The sequence below is a fragment of the Anabrus simplex genome, chromosome 1 (genome assembly GCF_040414725.1).
Source record: "Anabrus simplex isolate iqAnaSimp1 chromosome 1, ASM4041472v1, whole genome shotgun sequence".
In the NCBI taxonomy this organism is placed as follows: domain Eukaryota; kingdom Metazoa; phylum Arthropoda; class Insecta; order Orthoptera; family Tettigoniidae; genus Anabrus; species Anabrus simplex.
In genome coordinates, this window is record NC_090265.1 from 912,967,074 (window position 1) to 912,988,889 (window position 21,816).

Here is a 21,816-nt window from a genome sequence, read left to right on the forward strand (position 1 = left end):
AACACATAAGTAAATCAAATTTGAAGTGAAGTAGCTAGGAATTCCAGCATCTGCTGGGGAAGTTAGTCAAACCCTTGGTATCCTCCTTGGATTCAGAGCCATCCTACAATGGCCATTCCAACCATATCCATCAGTTCATATGTTCCATACACATTTGAACTGATATTATCATTACCATTTTTCCTTCCCAAAAGCCTACAGTACTTTTCAGGAACATTCTACATTAGGAGAGTTTTTCCTGTCTTTTAGGAATTCACAGCTAATGTCTGCACAGTCAGTTTTGAAATTAAAACTGTTATTTTTCACCTTTCAGATGTACTGACCCTACAGCTGGCAGTTGAAATGGAGAAACAGGAGTCTGCTTGAGAGGAATCTCTGAACTAGGACCACTTGCGAGACTAACAGATTTATGTTTCAGATTTTCAGGAGCCGAGTTCATAAAGCATAAGTGATAATCTCCATCTTCATTGTGTGCTTTATTTATTTTTTACAGTCTCTAATAGCAGTGGCTATGGTTCTGTCAGGCAGTATTGACTCTCTGATAGACTTCTTCAGTTTCACGGCTTGGATCTTCTATGGAGGTTCCATGTTAGCTCTGATTGTGATGCGGTACACCAAACCCAACGCACCACGGCCCTATAAGGTATGCTATGATTATTGTATTTTTCTTTTTCCAATGACACCTTCCCACATTTATGTGAGGTTGGTGAAGCACCTGAGTTTTTAGGAGACTGGCTGGGGATCTCTTCAGGCTGGAACCCTTCTTGTCACTACATGCTGGTCCTATTGAAAATCCTATCTGAATTCACTAAAATTTGAACCTAGGACATTTGTGTTGGGAGTCAGATGGCTAGACCAACCCTGTGACAAGTTGGCTGAATGGCTCTCACAGAAGAAGCACTGGCCTCCTGAGCCTAAGCTGTAAATACTAAAAGTTCGGTATAACATACAGGGAGGGCCAAGATAAACAAAACCCAAACCAAGTATTGAACATATGACCAGCAAGGCTATATTATTTACCTTTCTTATACAGGTAAATGAAAGGCAGAAGCCTACTCACATGCATTTCTCTGTCTCTCCATGTACTGTTGGAAATGTTGGCCACCATGGTCCAGACACAGGGTGGCCCCATGGATCTTGTTCCATGCAAATTGCTGTAACTTGTTCCGTTGAATTATGGCAATGATGGGCATCAATAGTTCAAGGATTGTTGTGGTACACTTTGACCTTCAGTTTGCCCCACACATAAAAATTCCAAATGGATAGGTCACGAGACCATGGAGGCCACAGATCTTTTGAGACTGTTCTGTCAGGTGTGAAAACAGAATGCACAGCTTCCAAGGGAGCATGTGTTATGCATGCTGTTACGCCGTCCTGCTGGAAATATGTGAAATCTCATTTGTTTGGCATCAGTTGATGTATGAAGGGCTCAAAGATGTTGTCAAAGAAATGCACTGAGTTCACTGTGTCTTCAAAGAAAACTGTTCCAATGAGTCAATGATTCTCATTGCCGACACAGTTCATCACACTCCAATCTCTGCATCGTGCAGCAGTAGCTCAGATACTTGTTGTGGGTTTTTGACTGACCAATACCATGCATTTTGCAAATTAATGCAGCCACTGTGGTGAAACCATGCTTCGTCCATTATGAAATTGAGATTTGGATCAAGTAAAAACACTTTCAATTTCCTGCTGTAGCCATGTGCAGCACTGTACATCTAGCATGGTCTGCAGGTTTTAACTGTTACAAAGCCATGATCTTGTACGTCTTCAGGTTAAGTTTCTTCAGGATGCACTTACATGTTGTTCGCAACACTTCCGCCTGCTGTGAAAGATGCCATGTAGACTTAATGGGGCTCTTCAACATCTACTGGTGAATATCTTCCTTCTGCATCTTGGTCCTTCTCAAACACAGATATTCATGCTTCTTACCTATCACGGACCTTGTTGCCTCAAACTTCTTTATGATTTCATGTGTGGATGACTTGGCAGGTGGATTCCTGTTGAATTTGATATGGAATGTTTCTTACACTCCTTTTACTGATCTGCCTGTGAGTAATATTCCTTTACAATGAATATCCTGATCTCCTTTGTCAGCTGCATTTCTGTGTCTACATTGATGATTACCTTTACCTTGATTGTTTCCTTCACAGGTGCACCTCTCCCTCTTTCCATTCAAGATTAAGGTCAGGTCAATATCAATATCCATCATTCACAGCTCCCTACATGTAAAATGAAATATTATCATTGCGTATTGCTACAGTGCATATCGTCTTCGTGTCAGGTTCAGTTTATCTTGGCTTACCTTGTACTTGTTAGGAGACATTTGCTACACCTATGTTAAAATTAGGCTGTGGTATATCAAGGAGATTAGTTTGTTCAGTGCCTGATGAGATGGTGGAAAGCCTATTTTCTTATAATACATATATTTCAGAAATGAAACTAGAAATTAAAAGTATTAGGCCTATTTACATTATTTACCCATCACATGAGTAATAATGTAAATAGCTACAATACTATATTGTTCATTTTCCAAAAATTCTATAAAATTCAAAATGTTCAGTAATACAACCCAGTAATACATAGTTATTGGCGACCGACCGACCGACTGACCACCGAGCCAAAACTACTGGACATGAAGAAATGAAATTTTGGGGATACATTTATATTTGGGTATAGGTGCTCACTAAGGGAGGATTTTTGGATATTCCAGAGCTACAGGGGTAAAAAGGGGGGTAAATTTTTAAAATGAGGATATCTGTATCTCAAAAACTTAAAAGTTTACAGACATAAAAATTGGTATTCGGAATTGAAAATAAAGTACCACGTATTTTTGTGTTTTGGGATAATCTGATGAATAGGGGGTGAATAGGAGTGACAAACAGGGTGAATTTTTAAAAAGACTATAGCTGCAAATTATCTCAGACAGGTAACATATTACAGATTTGAAAACTAGTATTTGGAATTTCCTTTAACAGTAAAGAAAAATTTTTTTTTTTTTGGAAAATCCACTTAAGGGGAACTGAAAAAGGGGGTGAATTTTTAAAATTAGCATATCTACAGTATATCTCAAAACCTTAACATGTTGCAGACATGAAATTCGGAAAAACCTTTAACTCTGTGTGTGTGTGTGTGTGTGTGTGTGTGTGTGAGAGAGAGTTAAAAAGTTAGTTGAATTATTTGTATGAATATAAAAAAAAACCAAACCCCATGACACTACAGCCCTTGAAGGGCCTTGGCCTACCAAGCGACCGCTGCTCATCCCGAAGACCTGCAGATTACAAGGTGTCATGTGGTCAGCACAACAAATCCTCTTGGCCGTTATCCTTGGCTTTCTAGACCGGGGCCGCTACCTCACCGTCAGATAGCTCCTCAATTCTAATAACGTAGGCTGAGTGGACCTCGAACCAGCCCGCAGGTCCAGGTAAAAATCCCTGACCTGGCCAGGAATTGAACCCGAGGCCTCCGGGTAAGGGGCAGGCACGCTACCCCTACACCACGGATACCAAAAAAAATCCAAAGATGTTACAAATATGAAAACTGGTATTTGGAATCTCCTTTAAAAGTAAAGAAACTCACATTTTGGGGGGGAATCAACTTGGTAGGGTGGGGGTGGGGGAAGAGAACGCAGATGATTTCCTTTTACGAGGATACATATATCTCGAAAACTGAAGATTTTACAGTCGTGATATTCATATTTGGAAGTTCTTTTAAAGAAACAGGTTCTGTTTATTTTTGGAAAATTCACTTAAGTGGGGAGTGTGAAATGAAGTGAAAAAAAAAAATTCTTTTTCTGGAGAAACTTATATATCGAACCTGAATATTACAGACGTGCAAATTGGTATTTGGAATCTCCTTGAAAAATAAACACACTTTTGGGTGGGGTGAAACCAACTTAATGGGCAGGGGTGGAGTGAAAGAGTTCAATTCTTTTCATGAGGATACTTATATCTCAAAAACTGAGATGTTACAGACATGAAAATTTGTATTTAGAATTTTCTTTCAAAGTAAAGAAACACATAATCTTTTGTCTTTGGAAAATCCACTTACTTAAGGGGGTGAATTAATTGAAAAATTAGTTGAATTCTTTGTATGAGGATACTTATATCTCAAAAAGTAAAGATGTTACACACGTGAAAATTTGTATTTGGAATCTCCTTTAAAAAAGAAACTGGCATTTTTGGAGGGGGTTGGGGAATCAACTTAATGGGCTGGGGTGAAAAAGGATTTGAATTTATGAGGATACTTATATCTCAAAGCTGTAGATGTTAGAGGCATGAACATTTGTATTTGGAATCTTCTTTCAAATTAAAGTAACCTGTGTTCTTTTATCTTCGGAAAATCCACTTAAGGGGGGGAATGAATTGAAAACTTAGTTGAATTCTTTGTATGAGGATACTTATATCTCAAAAACTAAAGACGTGAAAATTGGTATTTGGAATCTCCTTTAAAAATAAAGAAACACACATTTTTTTTCTTTCAGAAAATCAACGTAAGGGGTGTGGGGTTGAAAATAAGTAAATAAGGAGTTGAAATATGTTTATGAGGATACTTTATCTTAAAAACTGAAGCTGTTACAGACGTGAAAGTTGGTATTTTGAATTTCCTTTCAAAATAAAGAAACACATATTTTTTTTGTTTTGGGAAAGTCCTTAAGGTGGGAGAGGGGTGGAAGGAAGGAGAAGAAGAAGAAGAACAAGAAGTTGAATTATTTTTATGAGTATACATTTATCTCAAAAAACTGAAGGTGTTACAGACATACAGACATGAAAACTAGTATTTGGAATCTTCTTTAAAAATAATGAAACACGTATTTTATTGTTTTTGGAAATCCAGTTAAGGGGCTGAAATGAATTGGAAAAGCGGGTGAATTTTTAAAATGAGTACCAGTATATCTACATTATATGTCAAAAACTTAACATGTTAGAGACAAGAAACTTGGTATTTGGAAAGTCCTTTATAAATACAGGAACATGTACCTTTTTGTTTTCGGAGAAGGCACTTAACGGGGGTTAAAAATAAGTGAAAAATAGTTTAATTATTTTTAATAAAGATACTTATATCTTAAAAACTGAAGATGTTACGGACATGAAAATTGCTATTTGGAATCTCCTTTAAAAATAAAGAAACACGTATTTTTGTTTTCGGAAAATACACTTAAATGGGGGGTGGGGGTGGGGGTGGGGGAAGGACTGATCACGGGGTTGAATTCTTTTTATGGGGATACTTATGTATATCTCAAAAACTGAGGATGTGGGAATAGGTATTTGGAATCTCCTTTAAAAATAAAGAAACATGTATTTATTTTTTCGACTTGAGAGAAGACTTTCTCACATGTACAGTTCTACGTCACATGGTCGTCTTAGCCCCAAAATGTAATACCACAAACATGGTTTACAAAGAATTTCTGGGGTAAATGAATCTCAATTTTTGGGAGAGTTTTTATACTTTAGGGATTTTCAGATAATGTCTTAGTACAATGCCGAGGAATGATTACTTTGAACAAATTACGAAATCCACGCGAGCGAAGCCGCAGGTAATTGCTAGCATTATACATAATATTATGCACAATTATTCAGTACTAAAGTTTTAGACTCTGGAGCCCACAATCGTGGGTTCAAACTTGGCAGAGGTACTGGCAGTCAAATTTTTTAAGAGCATGGCACTCCATATCATATGATGTTGGCATGTAAAAGATATCTGGTGAAATTTGGTCTGTAAATACACAACAAAATGAATTAAAACTCAGCTGCACATTGCCCAACAAAGCTCTAGTTTCTCTGCCATCTGGTAGAGTAAAACAGAACATTAAAATTGACATGCAGGCAGCCCAAGTGGCATCATATCTAAAATGCACATGGTAGTTAAGACCACGTGACTTGCAGCACCAGCAGTAAGAATTTCACAAACATTTCCTCTTTTTAAGATAACATACCTTATAACTTAGGTTAACATATTTGATGTGTCAGCATAAAGCTATATTTTCTTGACAAAGGATTGGGATAAATGTTCAATAAATATGTCCCAGAATTTTCCTGTAGTGAATACATTAAAATTATTTTGTTTTGACGCTGCAAGTAGCAATGAATTAGGATGGAAATTTTTTCTATTACCTATAGACTGTATCATAGTGCATTATGCTACAAAGGGTACTTTTATGTTTACCAATTATTTCAATTATTTATTATCTTATTGAATCTTGTAACGAGGTCTATCATTTTAGACATTTTGTTTTAATAGAAAAACTTGTAAAAAAGATTATATGGGAGCACCATAACTGGTGGGGATGAAAAATAGTTCCTGTGTGGTCTGTATGTGTTTCTACAGTTATCCACATGCATGGAAGTGAGCCATATGTTGATGGATGTGATTTTATTTCAGTAAATATTATTGTCAAGGTAAATTTGCTCCTCTCTATTCTTTTTATCTTTGTTAAGTTTGTTGTATTCACTATATTCTGATTTTGTTTGACTATTTTTACTGAAACCTAGGCCTAATATTTTGATTGACTGAATGAAGAAACTGGAATCCTTCTGAGGATGATAATATCAAAACCTGCAGCTAAATTTATTACAAATAGAAGAGAAGAACTTTTTTTTTGTTAGTGGCTTCACGTCGCACCGACACAGATAGGTCTTATGGCGACGATGGGATAGGAAAGGCCTAGGAGTTGGAAGGAAGCGGCCATAGCCTTAATCAAGGTACAGCCCCAGCATTTGACTGGTGTGAAAATGGGAAACCATGGAAAGCCATCTTCAGGGCTGCTGACAGCGAAGTTCAAACCCACTATCTCCCAGATGCAAGCTCACAGCCGTGCACCCCTGACCGCAAGGCCAACTCACCCGGTCAAAGATATTTCTTTCATTCATAAAATTAATCTATCTTTATATACATACATACCCTGGTAAAATTAAGGTCATCCGCCTTTGTGGTGTAGTGGTTAGTGTGATAAGCTGCCACCCCCGGGGGCCCTGGTTTGATTCTCGACACTGCCACAAAATTTGAAAAGTGGTACGAGGGCTGGAACGGGGTTCACTCAGGCTCAGGAGGTCAACTGAGTAGAGGGGGGTTCGATTCCCTCCTCAGCTATTCTCGAAGTGGTTTCCCATTTCTCCTCCAGGCAAATGCTGTGATGGTACCAACCATAAGGCCACGGCAACTTCCTTCTCTCTTCCTTCCTTCCTACTTCTACAGAAAGAAAGAAAGAAAGAAAGAAAAAAAAAAAGATTAAGGTCAAATGACCTTCTCTTACATCTAACCAAGTTGGTTACAATTAAGTACTGTATATGTGTGTATACTTTATAACATAACTAGCTGTAGTACCCGGCGTTGCCCGGATAGTTTTTGAATGTTAACTTTTAATATTTGTATTACCAGTTAGTTGAGTGTGAAGTGAATGCTTATAGAATTCTTTTTGAGATGTTGATTTTACGACTTATCATGTAGTTTTATAGTTATTTAGATGTATCTGACTTCAAGTTTTAGATTATTTAATTATCGAGTAAACACTAATCTCGGTCATTTTATACTATTTACTTTTAAGCCCTTCTCAGCTCCTGCCTCGATGGAGGCTGAACGTCGACTTAAACGCTATCCACAGCATCACAGGTCATATCAGCGACACATAAACAATGGATTTCGACATTAATATTGGTTATTTTCCTTATTTTTGCACGTCAGCTCCTCTCATTCCCCAACACCAACGGGGGCTAGGTGTATCTGACCTCCACAGTAATGTTTTCTGTATAGTAAGTCATGTGTATACCAAGTTTGATTGAGAGATATGCTAAAACATACACACATCCTTAAACTCTGTCCCTTTGGACGTTTTCAATTTTTTGCCAGTTCTCATCCGCCTGCCGAGTAGGACTGAGCTTTATCTTAAACGGCATCCAGAGTGTTACAGTTCATCTCAGCGACCCCGAAAACTATGGATTAGACAGAAATTTCGGTCATTTTGGTTAATATTTACATTTCGCCCCTACTTTAGAGGCTAGGAGTCTCTTACCCCTAGGGTATATTTCTCCAGACAGTAGGTCCAGTATACACACATGCGTCCATTCTCTCGGTCATTTTTGAAATTTTGTTTTTCACTTTTTCTCACCGCTATGCGAAAGGAGGCAGAATTTTGACTTCTAAAATAATTGGAGCGTTACTATTCATCTCAGCGACCCCGAAAAGAATGGATTCGACACTATTTTCGATTATTTCTACATCTCATCCCGTCGTAGGTGTGCTAGGGTTGTCATACCTCCACGCACTTTGTCTCCTGATAATAAGTCATAAGTGACCAAGTTTGTTTGAAATTGTTCCCGTAGTCCCGAAACGTATGGATTCAACACTAATATCGTGCATTTTCAGTCTTAATTACATTTCGTACCCTTATCTAAGGCTTCAAGGGGTCTTTCCCCCTTAGTATTTTTTTCAGGTATTAGGTAATATTTGCATTAAGTTCTGCTGACAGTTATACTGGAATGTACAAAAACATCCTTAATCTCGGTCATTTGGATATTTTCTGTTCTTGACTCCTTCTCACCCGCCTGGCAATTGGGGATCAACTTGGACTTAAACGACAACCGGAGTGTCACTCCTCATTTAATCGACACCTAAAACCATGGATGTGACATTATTTTCGATTATTTTATATCTAACTCCCTTCCTAACCACTCACTACAAAAGGGGCCTTAATTTGTACTTTAAAAGTCCAGAGTGCCACTATTCACCTCAGCGACCCTAAAAACTGTGGATTCGACACTAATTACGATTATTTTTATATATCACCCCCCTTGCCCCCACCCTAAAGGGGGCTGAACTTTAAATTAAGAATTTCCCGAGATGTCACTGTTCATCTAAGCGACCCTGAAAAGTATGGATTCGACTCTATTTTCGTTTATTTTTATATATGACCCCCCTTGCCCCCTGCCCATAAGGGTTCCTATCGTGTCTTACACCCACGTGGTTTGTCTCCTGATACTGAAAATCCGGATTGTCGCTATTCACTTTGGCGACCCCGAAAACTATGTATTCGACACTATTTTCGATTATGTGTATATATCACTCTCCCCTCGCCCCCACCCCAAAGGGGCTGAACTTGGACTTTAAAAAAAATTGGAGTGTCACTATTCATCTCAGCGACCCCGAAAAGTATGGATTCGACACTATTTTCGTATTTTTATATATGACCCCCCTCACCCCCGCCGCTAAGGGTTCCTGGTGTGTCTTACCCCCACGTGGTTTGTCTCCTGATACTGAAAATCCTGAGTGTCGCTATTCACTTTGGCGACCCCGAAAACTATGTATTCGACATTATTTTCGATTATTTGTATATATCACTCCCCCCTCGCCCCCACCCCAAAGGGGCTGAACTTGGACTTTAAAAAAAATTGAAGTGTCACTATTCATCTCAGCGACCCCGAAAAGTATGGATTCGACACTATTTTCATTTATTTTTATATATGATCCCCCTCGCCCCCAGGGGTGTTTGGGATGTCTTACCCCCACGCGGTTTGTCTCCTGATACCAAAAATCCGGAGTGTCGGTATTCACTTTGGCATTATTTTCGATTATTTATATATATCACTCCCCCCTCGCCCCCACCCCAAAGGGGCTGAACTTGGACTTTAAAAAAATTGGAGCTTCACTATTCATCTCAGCGACCCCAAAAAAGTATGGATTCGAAACTATTTTCATTTATTTTTATATATGACACCCCTCGCCCCCCCCCCCACGCCGCTAAGGTTTCCTGGGGTGTCTTACCCCCACGTGGTTTGTCTCCTGATACCAAAAATCCGGAGTGTCGCTATTCACTTTGGCAACCCCGAAAACTATGTATTTGACACTATTTTCGATTATTTGTATATATCACTCCCCCCTCGCCCCCACCCCAAAGGGGGCTGAACTTGGAACATTTAAAAATATCGGAGTGTCACTATTCATCTCAGCGACCCCGAAAAGTATGGATTCGACACTATTTTCGTTTATTTGTATTTATGACCCCCCTCGCACCCCGCCCCTAAGGGTTCCTGGCGTGTCTTACCCCCACGTGGTTTGTCTCCTGATACTGAAAATCCGGAGTATCGCTATTCACTTTGGCGACCCCGAAAACTATGTATTCGACATTATTTTCGATTATTTGTATATATCACTCCCCCCTCGCCCCCACCACAAAGGGGCGCTGAACTTGGACTTAAAAAAAATTGGAGTGTCACTATTCATCTCAGCGACCCCGAAAAGTATGGATTCGACACTATTTTAATTTATTTTTATATATGACCCCCCTCGCCCCCCCCCCCCCCCCGCCCCCAGGGGTGTTTGGGATGTCTTACCCCTACGCGGTTTGTCTCCTGATACCAAGTCATAAGTGTATCAAATTTGGTTGAAATCGCTCCAATGGTTTGGGAGGAGATGTGGTACAAACCCACCCACTCACCCACCCACATACATACAATGACTTTTATATATATATAGAAAGATTAAAATGATCCCCACACAAGGCCCCTGTTCAGCATAGCATGTGAGGCTGCCTGGGAGACTTACTGGTCCTCCTCCCTGACCCAAAGTCTCATACTCTAAGACACTGTTCTTGAGGCGGTATAGTTGGGATCCCTCGCTGGGCCCAAGAGAAAACTAACCCTGGAGGGTAAATGGATTAAGAAAGAAAGAAAGAAAGAAAGAAAGAAAGAAAAATTAAGGCCAAATGACCTTCTCTTACATCTAACAAAGTTGGTTACAGTTAAATATTGTACATGTGTGTATACTTTATTTAAATATCTGATAATTAAGATGATATGTCAAGTAAATTATTTGTGAATTTAAAAAAGATAGAAACAGCAACATATGAACATTGCACCTTAGCAGAAAAATGTGGTACCAGTAGTATGTTTAAAAGATTGTGTATGAAATGGAAATAAGTACAGTAATTAATAACTAATTTATAATTAGATAACTAAACTAAAAGTTATACCTTAGTGTTACAGGGTAACACATCTTATTATGAAGCAGTTTTAAGATCTGATAATATATTTGGTTCTATTGTTCAAGGTGCCGATAATCATTCCTGTTGTGGTTTTGGTGATCTCCGTGTACCTGATAATTGCACCCATCATAGATGAGCCACAGATTGAGTACCTGTATGCTTGCGTCTTCATAGTTGCTGGACTTATATTTTATGTGCCATTTGTGCACTATAATATAGTGCCCACAGCAATGGGTAAGTAGAATCAGTGCAACTGACATAAAAATTAATCATACAACCACACCGAGCAAATATTTCACTAACACAAAAAGGGAATTTTGTTACCTGGGCTAAACAGTACAAACAGTACAAATCTCTCTATATATAAGTTCATCAGTATGGCATCCAGGATTTTTATGAACTTCCTATGAGCTAAAAACCTAAAATGGTGAAAGTACATCATGGGGATCACTTTTAAGTACCTAGGTGTTAACATAAGGAAAGATCTTCATTAGGGTAACCACATTAATGAAGTTGTAAATGAAGGTTACAGATCTCATCATATGGTTATCAGTAGGGTTTGGAAGTTTATACCTGAAGAAGCACAAAATATGCAAGCAAATATGCCCTAAGACTTACCTAAAAATGACCCAAAAAATGTCAAATATGACTTAAGCATTTTAGGGATAGATAGTAAGTTCTGGAGTGTTACTAACATTATTATTATTTTTATTTTTTTTTGGTAGTTGCTTTATGTCGCACCGACACAGATAGGTCTTATGGCGACGATGAGACAGGGAAGGGCTAGGAGTGGGAAGGAGGCGGCCATGGCCTTAATTAAGGTACAGCCCCAGCATTTGCCTGGTGTGAAAATGGGAAACCACGGAAAACCATTTTCAGGGCTGCCGACAATGGGGTTCAAACCTACTATCTCCCGAATACTGGATACTGGCTGCACTTAAGCAACTGCAGCTATCGAGCTCGGTTTACTAACATTAAACGTGTCAAGAAGTGATAAGCGATAATACAGCAGAAACATTTAATCATGCAAATTGACAGAGCTACAGTTGGTACGTTAAAACTTTATACATTCATTATCAGCCCAGAGGTGCAGTCCTCATTCCATTTTCCTAAAAAAAAATAAAAAATAAAAAATAAAAAAAAAGGAACAAAAACCAAAGTATTAACATGCTTTTTAATATCTGTTGAAGTAGGTTCGTACATTACCTCTTTCTTTTTTTTTTTTTGGAATCGTGTCTTTTAAACCTGTTACCTATCTGTTTTGTGAAAAGAAAGAAGAAAAATAACAAAAATTCTTAAAATATGACCAAATACGACCTTATATCACTAAAATGAGCAGAATATGACCAAAGCAATAAAAATAGTCAAAATATGCATTTATATGCATCAAATTGCTTTAAATAGGGTCAGGGATCCATCATTCACAATTATTTTTCAGATTTCAGGTAAAATGACCTCAGAAAATAATATGACTTTTCATTAACATCCGAACCTTAGTTATGATGGTATTTAGGGGTTGTAGCAAGGATGTAAAGAAGAAGGTGTAAAATTCACTGGTAAGATCCCAGTCATGGCATGGTTCCAGTGTATGGGATTCGAGAACTGGAAACGATCCAAAGGAAAGCAGCACGATTTGTTTTGGGTAGTTTCCAACAAATGAGTAGTGTTATGAAAATGCTGTCAACTTTAGACTGGGAAGACTTGGGAGTAAGGAGATGTTCAATTAATTTTCAACTTATTTGAAATCATTAAAGAAGAATGCAGGCAAACAACTGAGCAACAGCCTTAAATGCAGCTCACTGGTAACTGATTGATAAAACTTTTCATATGTATTCTATTCATAACATAATATTGACGGAAATTTCTGCTTAACACCTACATTTTCTAACCCTGATAGCTGGTGGATGAGATCACACAATATAATATAGTCAGAACATTACTGATAATGTTCATAACTTATATGTTTTTCTCATAGAGTCATCAATCTCCAGTTTTAAAGAACTCTCTCTCATCATTTTTCTAGAATAATTTCAGGCAAATGCATACTCATTTTACCACAGTGTATTGAAAATCTATGAATGTTTCAAAAGAGAAAATAGCAAGAAAGAAGATAATTCTTGCTTCTTGAGAGCATCTAGTACCCTTTATTCACTCATGTTTCCAAGATTTTAGCAATGTCACTGATCTAGGACCATTGTCTCTCTTTACCTCTTGATATTATCTTGATAACTAACTATAATAATTTATCATTATCTTTTCTCATTACCAGTGTTACATGGTCATCTTGTTAACATACCATGCTCCCACACAATCCCTATACATAACATTTACAGTTTGTCTGTACATCATGAAAATTATCATTTTGTTTGATTTTAAAACTTTTCCAAGAAGACAAAGCAAGCAACCACTGGCTTAATTTATTTCTATCCGTCTTATCTGTATGTACAGTAGAAGCTCAACATAACATGGTTGATACGGGAAATACTTCGTCCCCTCATTATAGCTTAACTGCGGTATATTGGAAGGTGGCCTGTACAGGGACAAATTACAATGTGGGATGACAGAAAATAATATTACTACATACAACTCTCATAATAAACTCACCATTGATTCCTCATTCTTCATACGACCAATTATTTTTGAGTTTTTCACTCACAGAATATGATTTCCTTTTCCGCTACATCACACACATGCAGTGAATTCAACACTATACATGACGATACTGTACTATGGTCCTATACTGATGATGGTGCTTGTTGTGTAAAGAAGTCTAACATCTGGGTCATCGGCCCATAGCTCTATACTTATTGATAGGAGAGGAGGTGAGGAAGAGCTTTGTTGGGTGGTTCTATGAACACTGTTCCTTGCCTTGGAAAGAATTCTTAAAAATGTAAATGCTGTAAATTGTTTGTTTCCAGTTGCCTCTGTGATATCCCAGGAGTGCGGTCCATCCCCCAAGCCTAAGACCTTAATAGGTACTATACTGTTTCTTGCTGGCTGGGGCCTACACATAATCAATTGCTGAGCTACAGCATTAGCTCAGGGTGTTAATGTACTGTCTAGAACTACTGTATGCATACCTAGACTTCAAAAGAAAGTGCATTCTAACCCCATATTGGCCATCTTGAAAGTGGTATTCCATGGTTTCCCATCTTAAGCAGACTTCCAAAAATGAGAATGTCACTAATAAATTAATCCTGTAAAATTTTGGGAGGACATAATCTTTTCTGTGTTAAATCCAAATTTGCAGTGTATCAGACACCATTATACAGGGCTTCTACTTTAAGCATGTATGATTGTTTGTTTGAGGATTAAGTGAAAACAGCATATTTTCATGAAATTCGGTACATATTTTACAAAGGTGTTACCTTAGATGCTGGGCCAATTGACCTTACAATATTCAAAGGAGGAAGATGGGGTGCTATAACGAGAGTTTAAAATAATTTCTTGCTGATATTTTGAAACTATGCCCCAAGCTGTCAGTGGAAAGTTGGCATGGAATGAGATTAGTAGGTTAAAAAGCTTGCGTGGAGTGTTTAATGGTGGGAAAGATTATAATATAAAGGTAAAGTTGGAATTCAAGAGAACAAATTAGGGCAAATATTAATTTTTGGGGTGGGGAATTAGGAACCAGATTAATTTATCATTGAACATTTGCTTCTTTTAATCAGGAAGATAATGGAGATAACTACTGGAAAGAATGAGGGGAAACACTTGTCGTGACTTACCTGTCCTGTGAGACGATCTTGTAGGTTGGTCACCAGGCACTTGGATGTATTAGTATTACCTGTCCTGCCGAGCGGAATGTAGGGAGGTAATTTATAGGTATGACTCGTCCCGCAACTCCCGAAATAAAAGATGAACTTATTTACCTGTCCTTTATTACTGAGGACAACTACAACTACTATGTACAGTATATTTCCAAGTCTGAATGTAATGATCTGTAGAGAGAGCGAGCTTGTTCCACGCGCCTACTGTTCTACTACGCGTCTATCTGAATCTTGCCCTACGGCACTTGGGCTATGCTCGAAAAGAATATCGTTCTGACAAGTACAAACTACTAGCTGGAAGAAGGCCCCGCGCCATCTTGGCCAGGGGTTATATCTCCGCTCCTGAACTCAAAGTTCTACCTCCTACCAAGGGGTTGGGTCTTACGGGTATTGCCAAACTGATCATCTTGTCAGTGGCTCCCTCAAGTGGCTATTCTCAATAGTTGTCACAGTAAGTGCTGCTACCTAGGCACTACTGTCTTCTGTCTCACTTTGTCCTCATCCTTCCTTGTTTTCCTAAGTGCATCTGTACTGACCCTGATTGGCCTTGCACTCGGCTTTGTTCCTTTGTCGGTTTCGGGCGGACCGCCTGGCCCGCTGGCATGCTAGCTCTGTTTGTCGATACACAGTAAATACCTTGTTGTGATCAACAAGTCCCCGCTCTTAGTCAACACTTGTGTAAGCGCACTTCGCAAGCTCTCTCCACTACATGTAACTTCTTGAAATGTTTCCCTTTTTCTTACAGTAACTAAATCTGCCTATAATTATTATTCAATTACCTTAATGCTACAAGGTGTCTCCTGTCTTTGATCATCATTCTAACACTAAATTAATCTCCTCTAACACCTTGAGCTCTAGACTCGGCTGCCTTCCACCTGGCAGTCCGCCGGTTCAAGTCCGTGGGAGGTCGGTACACGACACACTGTAGGTCCCGGATGCTCTAATATAGCTCAGGTGGAAGAAAACAAAATATGATGGCTTACAATGTCTAAAGCTCTTAAAACTAGACAGCAGTAACATGAGTGACTGACTGTTGTTAGCTGAAGTGTGTTCTGTCTCATATGCTGCCATTCATCTCCACTGGATGGCACTCCCTACTGCTGCAATTGTACAAAAGCAAAGAGTCATTGGCAAGTACAATAGCTAGTGTAAGATAAAATTCACTTCCATAATTTACTATTTACTGTGCTAATCCTGTCTTTTCTAGTTAAGTTAAGCATGAGATCTATTCACTATCCTCTATTTAATTTCATACAGTAATACACTCATGAGCAACTGAATTAGAGATACCTGGCTAGTAGCATGTAGCACACCCTTTTGCCTTGATGACAGCAGCAATGCGGTATGACATGGACTCTGCGAGACACTGGAAGCATTGGGGGGGGGAGCCACATTGATGCATGATCACTGCACAGCCTTCCATAATCCACAAAGATTTGTCAGAGCAGGATAGAGAGCATGCACATCCCTCTCGACAGCATCCCAGATGTGCTCAATGGGACTGAGATCCTGGTGGGGGGGGGGGGGGGCGGGCAAGCATCTTTGCACCATAGAGTGTTCATGGAACCAGACAGCCACAGTTTGGGAGCAATGGGCTGGAGCATTGTTTTGCTGTAGGTACAGGTTGTCTGCACAGTGCTGGAGGTGAACACTACATTATCTGACAGCAGGTTCATGTAAAGTTTGCCAGTGAGGGATGTTGTCAGATGTACCAGGGGTCCCATTTCATCCCATGTGAACACTTCCCACCACTACCGGCCTGAACTGTACCCCGCTGGCAAGAGAATTCCATTGCCTCATGTAGTTGATGCACTCGTACCCAGCCATCAATGTGTACCAAATGTTACCACGACTCATCTACTCATGCGACCTTTTTACATGTTTTGCACATCCAATGGCAGCATTTCTTTGCCCATGTCAATCGTTGTGCCTTGTGATGGGTGTTGACGAGAGGTACCCTCGTGGGATGCTTGTTTCTGTACCCCATGACAAAGAGATGGTTCTGGATGGTATGGCTGCTCACACACTATTGTTGTCCAGCATTGAATTTACAAGTGATCTGCTACACTGTGGCCCGTCTATCTGCTCTTACAATTCGACCTAGCTGATGGCGACCCCTGTCATCAGTGCGTCATACACCATGATTGTTGACCTTGGTGAATCCATGTACTCACGATACACTCTTGATAAGGTGGCAAAGCCCAGTGCGTATATGACTTCAGAGATGGAGTGGTCCGTACGTCAGGTGCCAACAATTTGGCCGAGGTCAAATGTGCTGAGATCTCATGTCTTAGCCATTCTATAGTCAACTGTTACTCATACAGCCCATACGAGGTCTGATGTCCTTGTTCTTATATGCCACGTCCTCCTATTACATTCACCAGGCCGAGCACAGTGCCATTTCCCCACTACGGCACCTATCTCTGATTCAATTGCTCATGAGTGTAGAAACACATTGTTACAGACTAATGACTGTTATATTTTACTCAAACATTTTATGTCTGTTCTTTAGCGAGTCTGTTATCTATATATATATTTTTTTTGTGTACTCTAGAACAAACTGGTTTATAGCACAATTCTGAAAGAAGAGTTGAGTATTTATGAAGTTAATCAAATGTATCCTCGCTTCCAGAGAAAGGCTATAAACAACCTCTGCATTTGGGAGCATACATTTCTATGAATAAATGTTTTTTGCTTAGATTGTTACAAAAGTAGGTCCAATAAAAATGATGGACACCTCTGCTTTATCATTTGGTAAAATTTCATGACTAATCTGAAATCAGATTCTCACATACTGGTCAAGAACAGAAGACTTAACCAGAAATCATTTTAAAATTTTGAGTAACTGCCCAGATAAATATGATCTTTTCATAGAATATAAATGATATTCTTCATGGTTAAATAAAAGTTTGCTGAGTGTCCAAGATACCATTGATCTAATCCACTTCATTCCTTTCCTTAGACTATCAACACTGCATCTGAAACTTCTCTGTATTGACTCAATGCTGAGAGGCAGAAGGAAGTGGTGAAGAAGAAATAGTATTGAATTAAAAATTAATTCTAAAGGCTTGACTTAATGTGCTACATTTATTTCCACACAGTCATCCTGATGAACTTTATAGGCTCCTTCTCCTACAAGTAACTTTCTGTTTCAATAGCTACTACAATTAGTGCTTGAAGTAGGGTAGAATGGACTGGGACAGCATCCCATTACTTCTTAAAAACCAATTCAAAATATCCCACTGCTTTTCAATAGTGACAATAACATTCCAGGAGTTTTTAACATAATTTGTTTGTTTAAATATTGACATTTCTTTTATATCACAGAATGCTTAATAGACAGTGGAAAAATAAAATACATTTCAAGCTCATAGCAAATCTGTTTCAAAAAGTCAAAGTATGATAAATCCACCACCATGTGCATGTCTGGGACCCTGGTATTTGATATTGTCTAGATGACCAAGGGTCGGTTAATGACGGAGTTCATTACTAACCAAGTTATGAAAAGTGTTGAAACTGCCTGCCTTCATTCACCACACATTTTCAGCATCTCGTTAGGAAATTAGTCATCACTTGCTGTAGTCCACGTTAAGGAATACCAGCAATCTCCTGGTGAATACTATGTTTCAGCTCTTATATAGTGTGTGGGTTCGTCTTGTACATGGCATTTTTAAATTTACCCCAGAGATAATAATCACAAGCAGATAAATCATGGCAATAAGGGGGGCTACAAATTCCAACTAATAGTTCTGTTCTATGGAAACACTTTGAGTTTCTCTTGTGAAATTATTTGCAGTGTGAGCAGTGGCAGAGTACTGTTGAAAAGATGCAAAACCACATACCCTGTCAGTTAATTCTCTGCAAAAGGAGGTTAGTATGGTATTCATATAAGTAACAGAATCAATCATATTCTAAAAAAAAATGATCATGTGACTCTTTTACCACTGATGGCACATCATACACCAATTTTTGCATCATGGAAGGGCACTTTATGTATGAAGGCAGGTTTAAGAGTACTCCAGTAACAATTCTTTAGTGTACACACCTAACCATGGAGGTGAAACCAGGCCAGAATTTTAAATATGGGTCTATTTGTCCATTACATACATCTTCCAGACACAACTCACAAAATGTGTGCCTATGTACAGGGTCATCTGGTTGAAGAGCATGTGCTACAGATATTTTATCTGGCTTTAAGTGAGATAATTTAGTAGCCTTTTGCACAGACTCGTATGAAACTCCCATTTGTTGTGCGAGACAACAGTGAATTTTTAGGAGAATTTTAAAAATGATAACCAATGTCATCAAATTTTTCTTCCAGTTTTTAAAAGTTTATTATAGAGATTATGAACTGTTTACGACTTGGAATGTTTACACCTGGAAATTTTTCTTGAAGCCATCTTTGAACTTCATGAGCTGGTTGACTTAACACATTATACACAAAGACACGTTGTGTTGTTGAAAATGCACCAACAATAATACTCTTTATGAATAACGGATTTTAGAAAAGAAAAAGACTTGCACACACTTGGGAAACAGATGAAAGATGACAGCGACATAAGAAGTGTGAAGAAAGTCAGTTAGCAGGATGCACGCACGCGCACGCACATACACACACACACAAAGCAGGGTCAGGAAACAAAATATGTAATGGCCATCCCCTTCCTGCATGCGGCGAAGAATGAATGGGAAGCTCGCCCTTAGGAAAAACACTGTATGCATCACAGTAAAGCATATCTGATCACTCTGTATATATAAAAGCAAAGTCATCTCTGTACAGACCATGAAGGCCCTTGGACGGTAAAGGCTTCTACTACCCGTAACCTCGGCACTTGATGGGGTAGAGTGGTTAGCTCTATGACCGTCCACCTTTGCCCCCAGGAATTAACCTGGTACTCATTTTTGGTGTAGTCTGAGTGAACCTCAGGACCATATGCACTTCCAGAAGTGGAAATCTCATTCCTTAGATTTTTCGACTTCCTGACGGGTATGTAGGATGCTAAAAGGTTTGTCTTTTCCACCTATTCAATACATATAAATTTTATAAATTAGGAATTTATTATTGATTCCACTTGAGACATGTTTCGCCCTTCATTGAGGGCATCATCAGTCAAAATATCACCTCAAGGTAAAAAATCAGGTAACTGGTTAGTAGTTGACATGTACAAATTAATACATATTATTAATACAATTACAAAAATTAAGTATGGGAAATAGTTGTACAAAAGTGATGGTTGAACATATAGGTTTATAGATGAAAAGTCAGCACCAATGCCTAAAATAAACATAGTAGAGTTCGGCAGTGGTGCTCTGGAGAAACAGTTAACGCAATCATAGGAAAATAAAAAGTTTAAAAATATTTACATTATAACAAAGGGAGAAAAGGTGTAGTGTTCGGCGTCAATGTTTGTAACCAAACCCACGCCTTCCGGGTGAACAGAGGATGCCTTTACCGCCTCCGTCAGGCAACCCCTCTCTGTATGTATATATAGAGAGGGGAGAGGGGTGGGGTTAAACCATCTCGCCACTTCTATTTATCCTACTTCAAGCACTGGCAACAATGAATAATATCCATACTGGCTGATTCACCAGCAGCTTATTAATGCATTAGTTTTACTTTGTGGCATGTTCTTCTACTGTCATAGTTGGGGAGGTTTGATCTAGACGGCATAATTCTCTATTTATTATAAACTCTTATAAAATTCTTATGTTACAGACAGCATAACGGTGTTTCTGCAGTTGCTCCTGGAAGTGGCACCAACCAATTCCATGTACGACTAGCAGCCAGCATTACCAAGACCCTATCTGTCTCTATGTAATCCATCCTATTTGTATGTTGTGGTATCAGCTTAGGTTGCTTAGACCTAGAAGAAACAACATAACTATAGATCTTGTTGGCTGGTAAAAGTAAAAATACTCAATATACCATACTGTAAATGTTGATGTTTAGGAAAACTTGCAGTAACATCTAGAAAATCCTGAATGTTAAACATTGATGTTGTCATTCAGTGTTCAATGTTGTCCAACCAACTATTCAACATCAAAAGAAAATTAACGCTCATACTTATAAGCATATGTGATGACACATTAAATTCCAATGAACGCGCTTGATTGTAGACAGTGAAACATAACTGAAGTATTTCATTGTCATTTATTAATTTGTTGCAATTTGCATTAATTCATTTTTTATATATATAAGACTGTTGTGATGAAGATCTTTTGTATCCCATCGATTTTGATATAACTGTTGGTTCCTAGAGGCTATTGTAGTCAATTTGCAGTAAGACAAATATTAGTTTCTTTCATTTTTGAATATGAGTATATACTGACATGATTAAAGTAGTTCATTTACATTTTAAGATTTATGTAATGGAACTTTCAGTTGATTTTAGAGGTAGAAATGTTCATCTAACAATCAGTGACTTATCACACAGATGCATTTCATAAATGAGACTTTATTTCAATAAGGACATTGTATTGTTTTATTTCTCATAGATAAGTTGAGAGTTCTGCAAGCGCAAGTTTGCTCTCGTCCTTAGAAAGGGGAGTATGATAGGAGATTTACATTCAATATCTTAGTGATAAAGATCACAAAGTATTTAGATAGACATTATAATTTTGTTAAAAAATTTGATGAACTCATTACAAAATCCATTATCAGGATAATTTTAAATCTATGAATATTTATCATGTAAATATAATTAATAAATGAAACCAAGTCACATTTACCACAGAATGGATAAATATTCATACATAAATAATGAGGCATCCAGGCCCATAGTCAGCCATAAGGGGAGGCACTGGGTAATCTATTTTTCTGAAAGTGCATCAACATACTGACGTAAGAAATACAGTCTCACAAAAGGGACTCATCCATTGACATATCATTATTCCAGCAAATCAAAATTTGAAATACTATTTTCTTTTGTGTTTAATAGATACCATTTTTAAATAAATGTAATTCATCTTATTATGTATGCATGTTTCTAGAACCAAACCAGTACAGATAGAAGTTAAAGGATATTCTAAAATAATGCTATATGCAATTAAAGAAACAAGGCTTAAGTGCTG

At 38.3% G+C, this 21,816-nt stretch overlaps 1 protein-coding gene across 1 annotated transcript in view; it reads left to right on the top strand.

The window, feature by feature from the left end:
- Positions 1-20,761, top strand: part of sbm (sobremesa) — a 336,672-nt gene extending 315,911 nt beyond the window's left edge. Inside the window, exons 10-12 of the mRNA XM_067148406.2 lie at positions 494-643; positions 11,041-11,209; positions 20,462-20,761. Of these exons, the coding sequence (XP_067004507.1) occupies positions 494-643; positions 11,041-11,209; positions 20,462-20,526 (384 nt within the window). The 3' untranslated portion in view covers positions 20,527-20,761. The remainder of the gene's footprint in view (positions 1-493; positions 644-11,040; positions 11,210-20,461) is intronic.
- Positions 20,762-21,816: the final 1,055 nt, after the last annotated feature.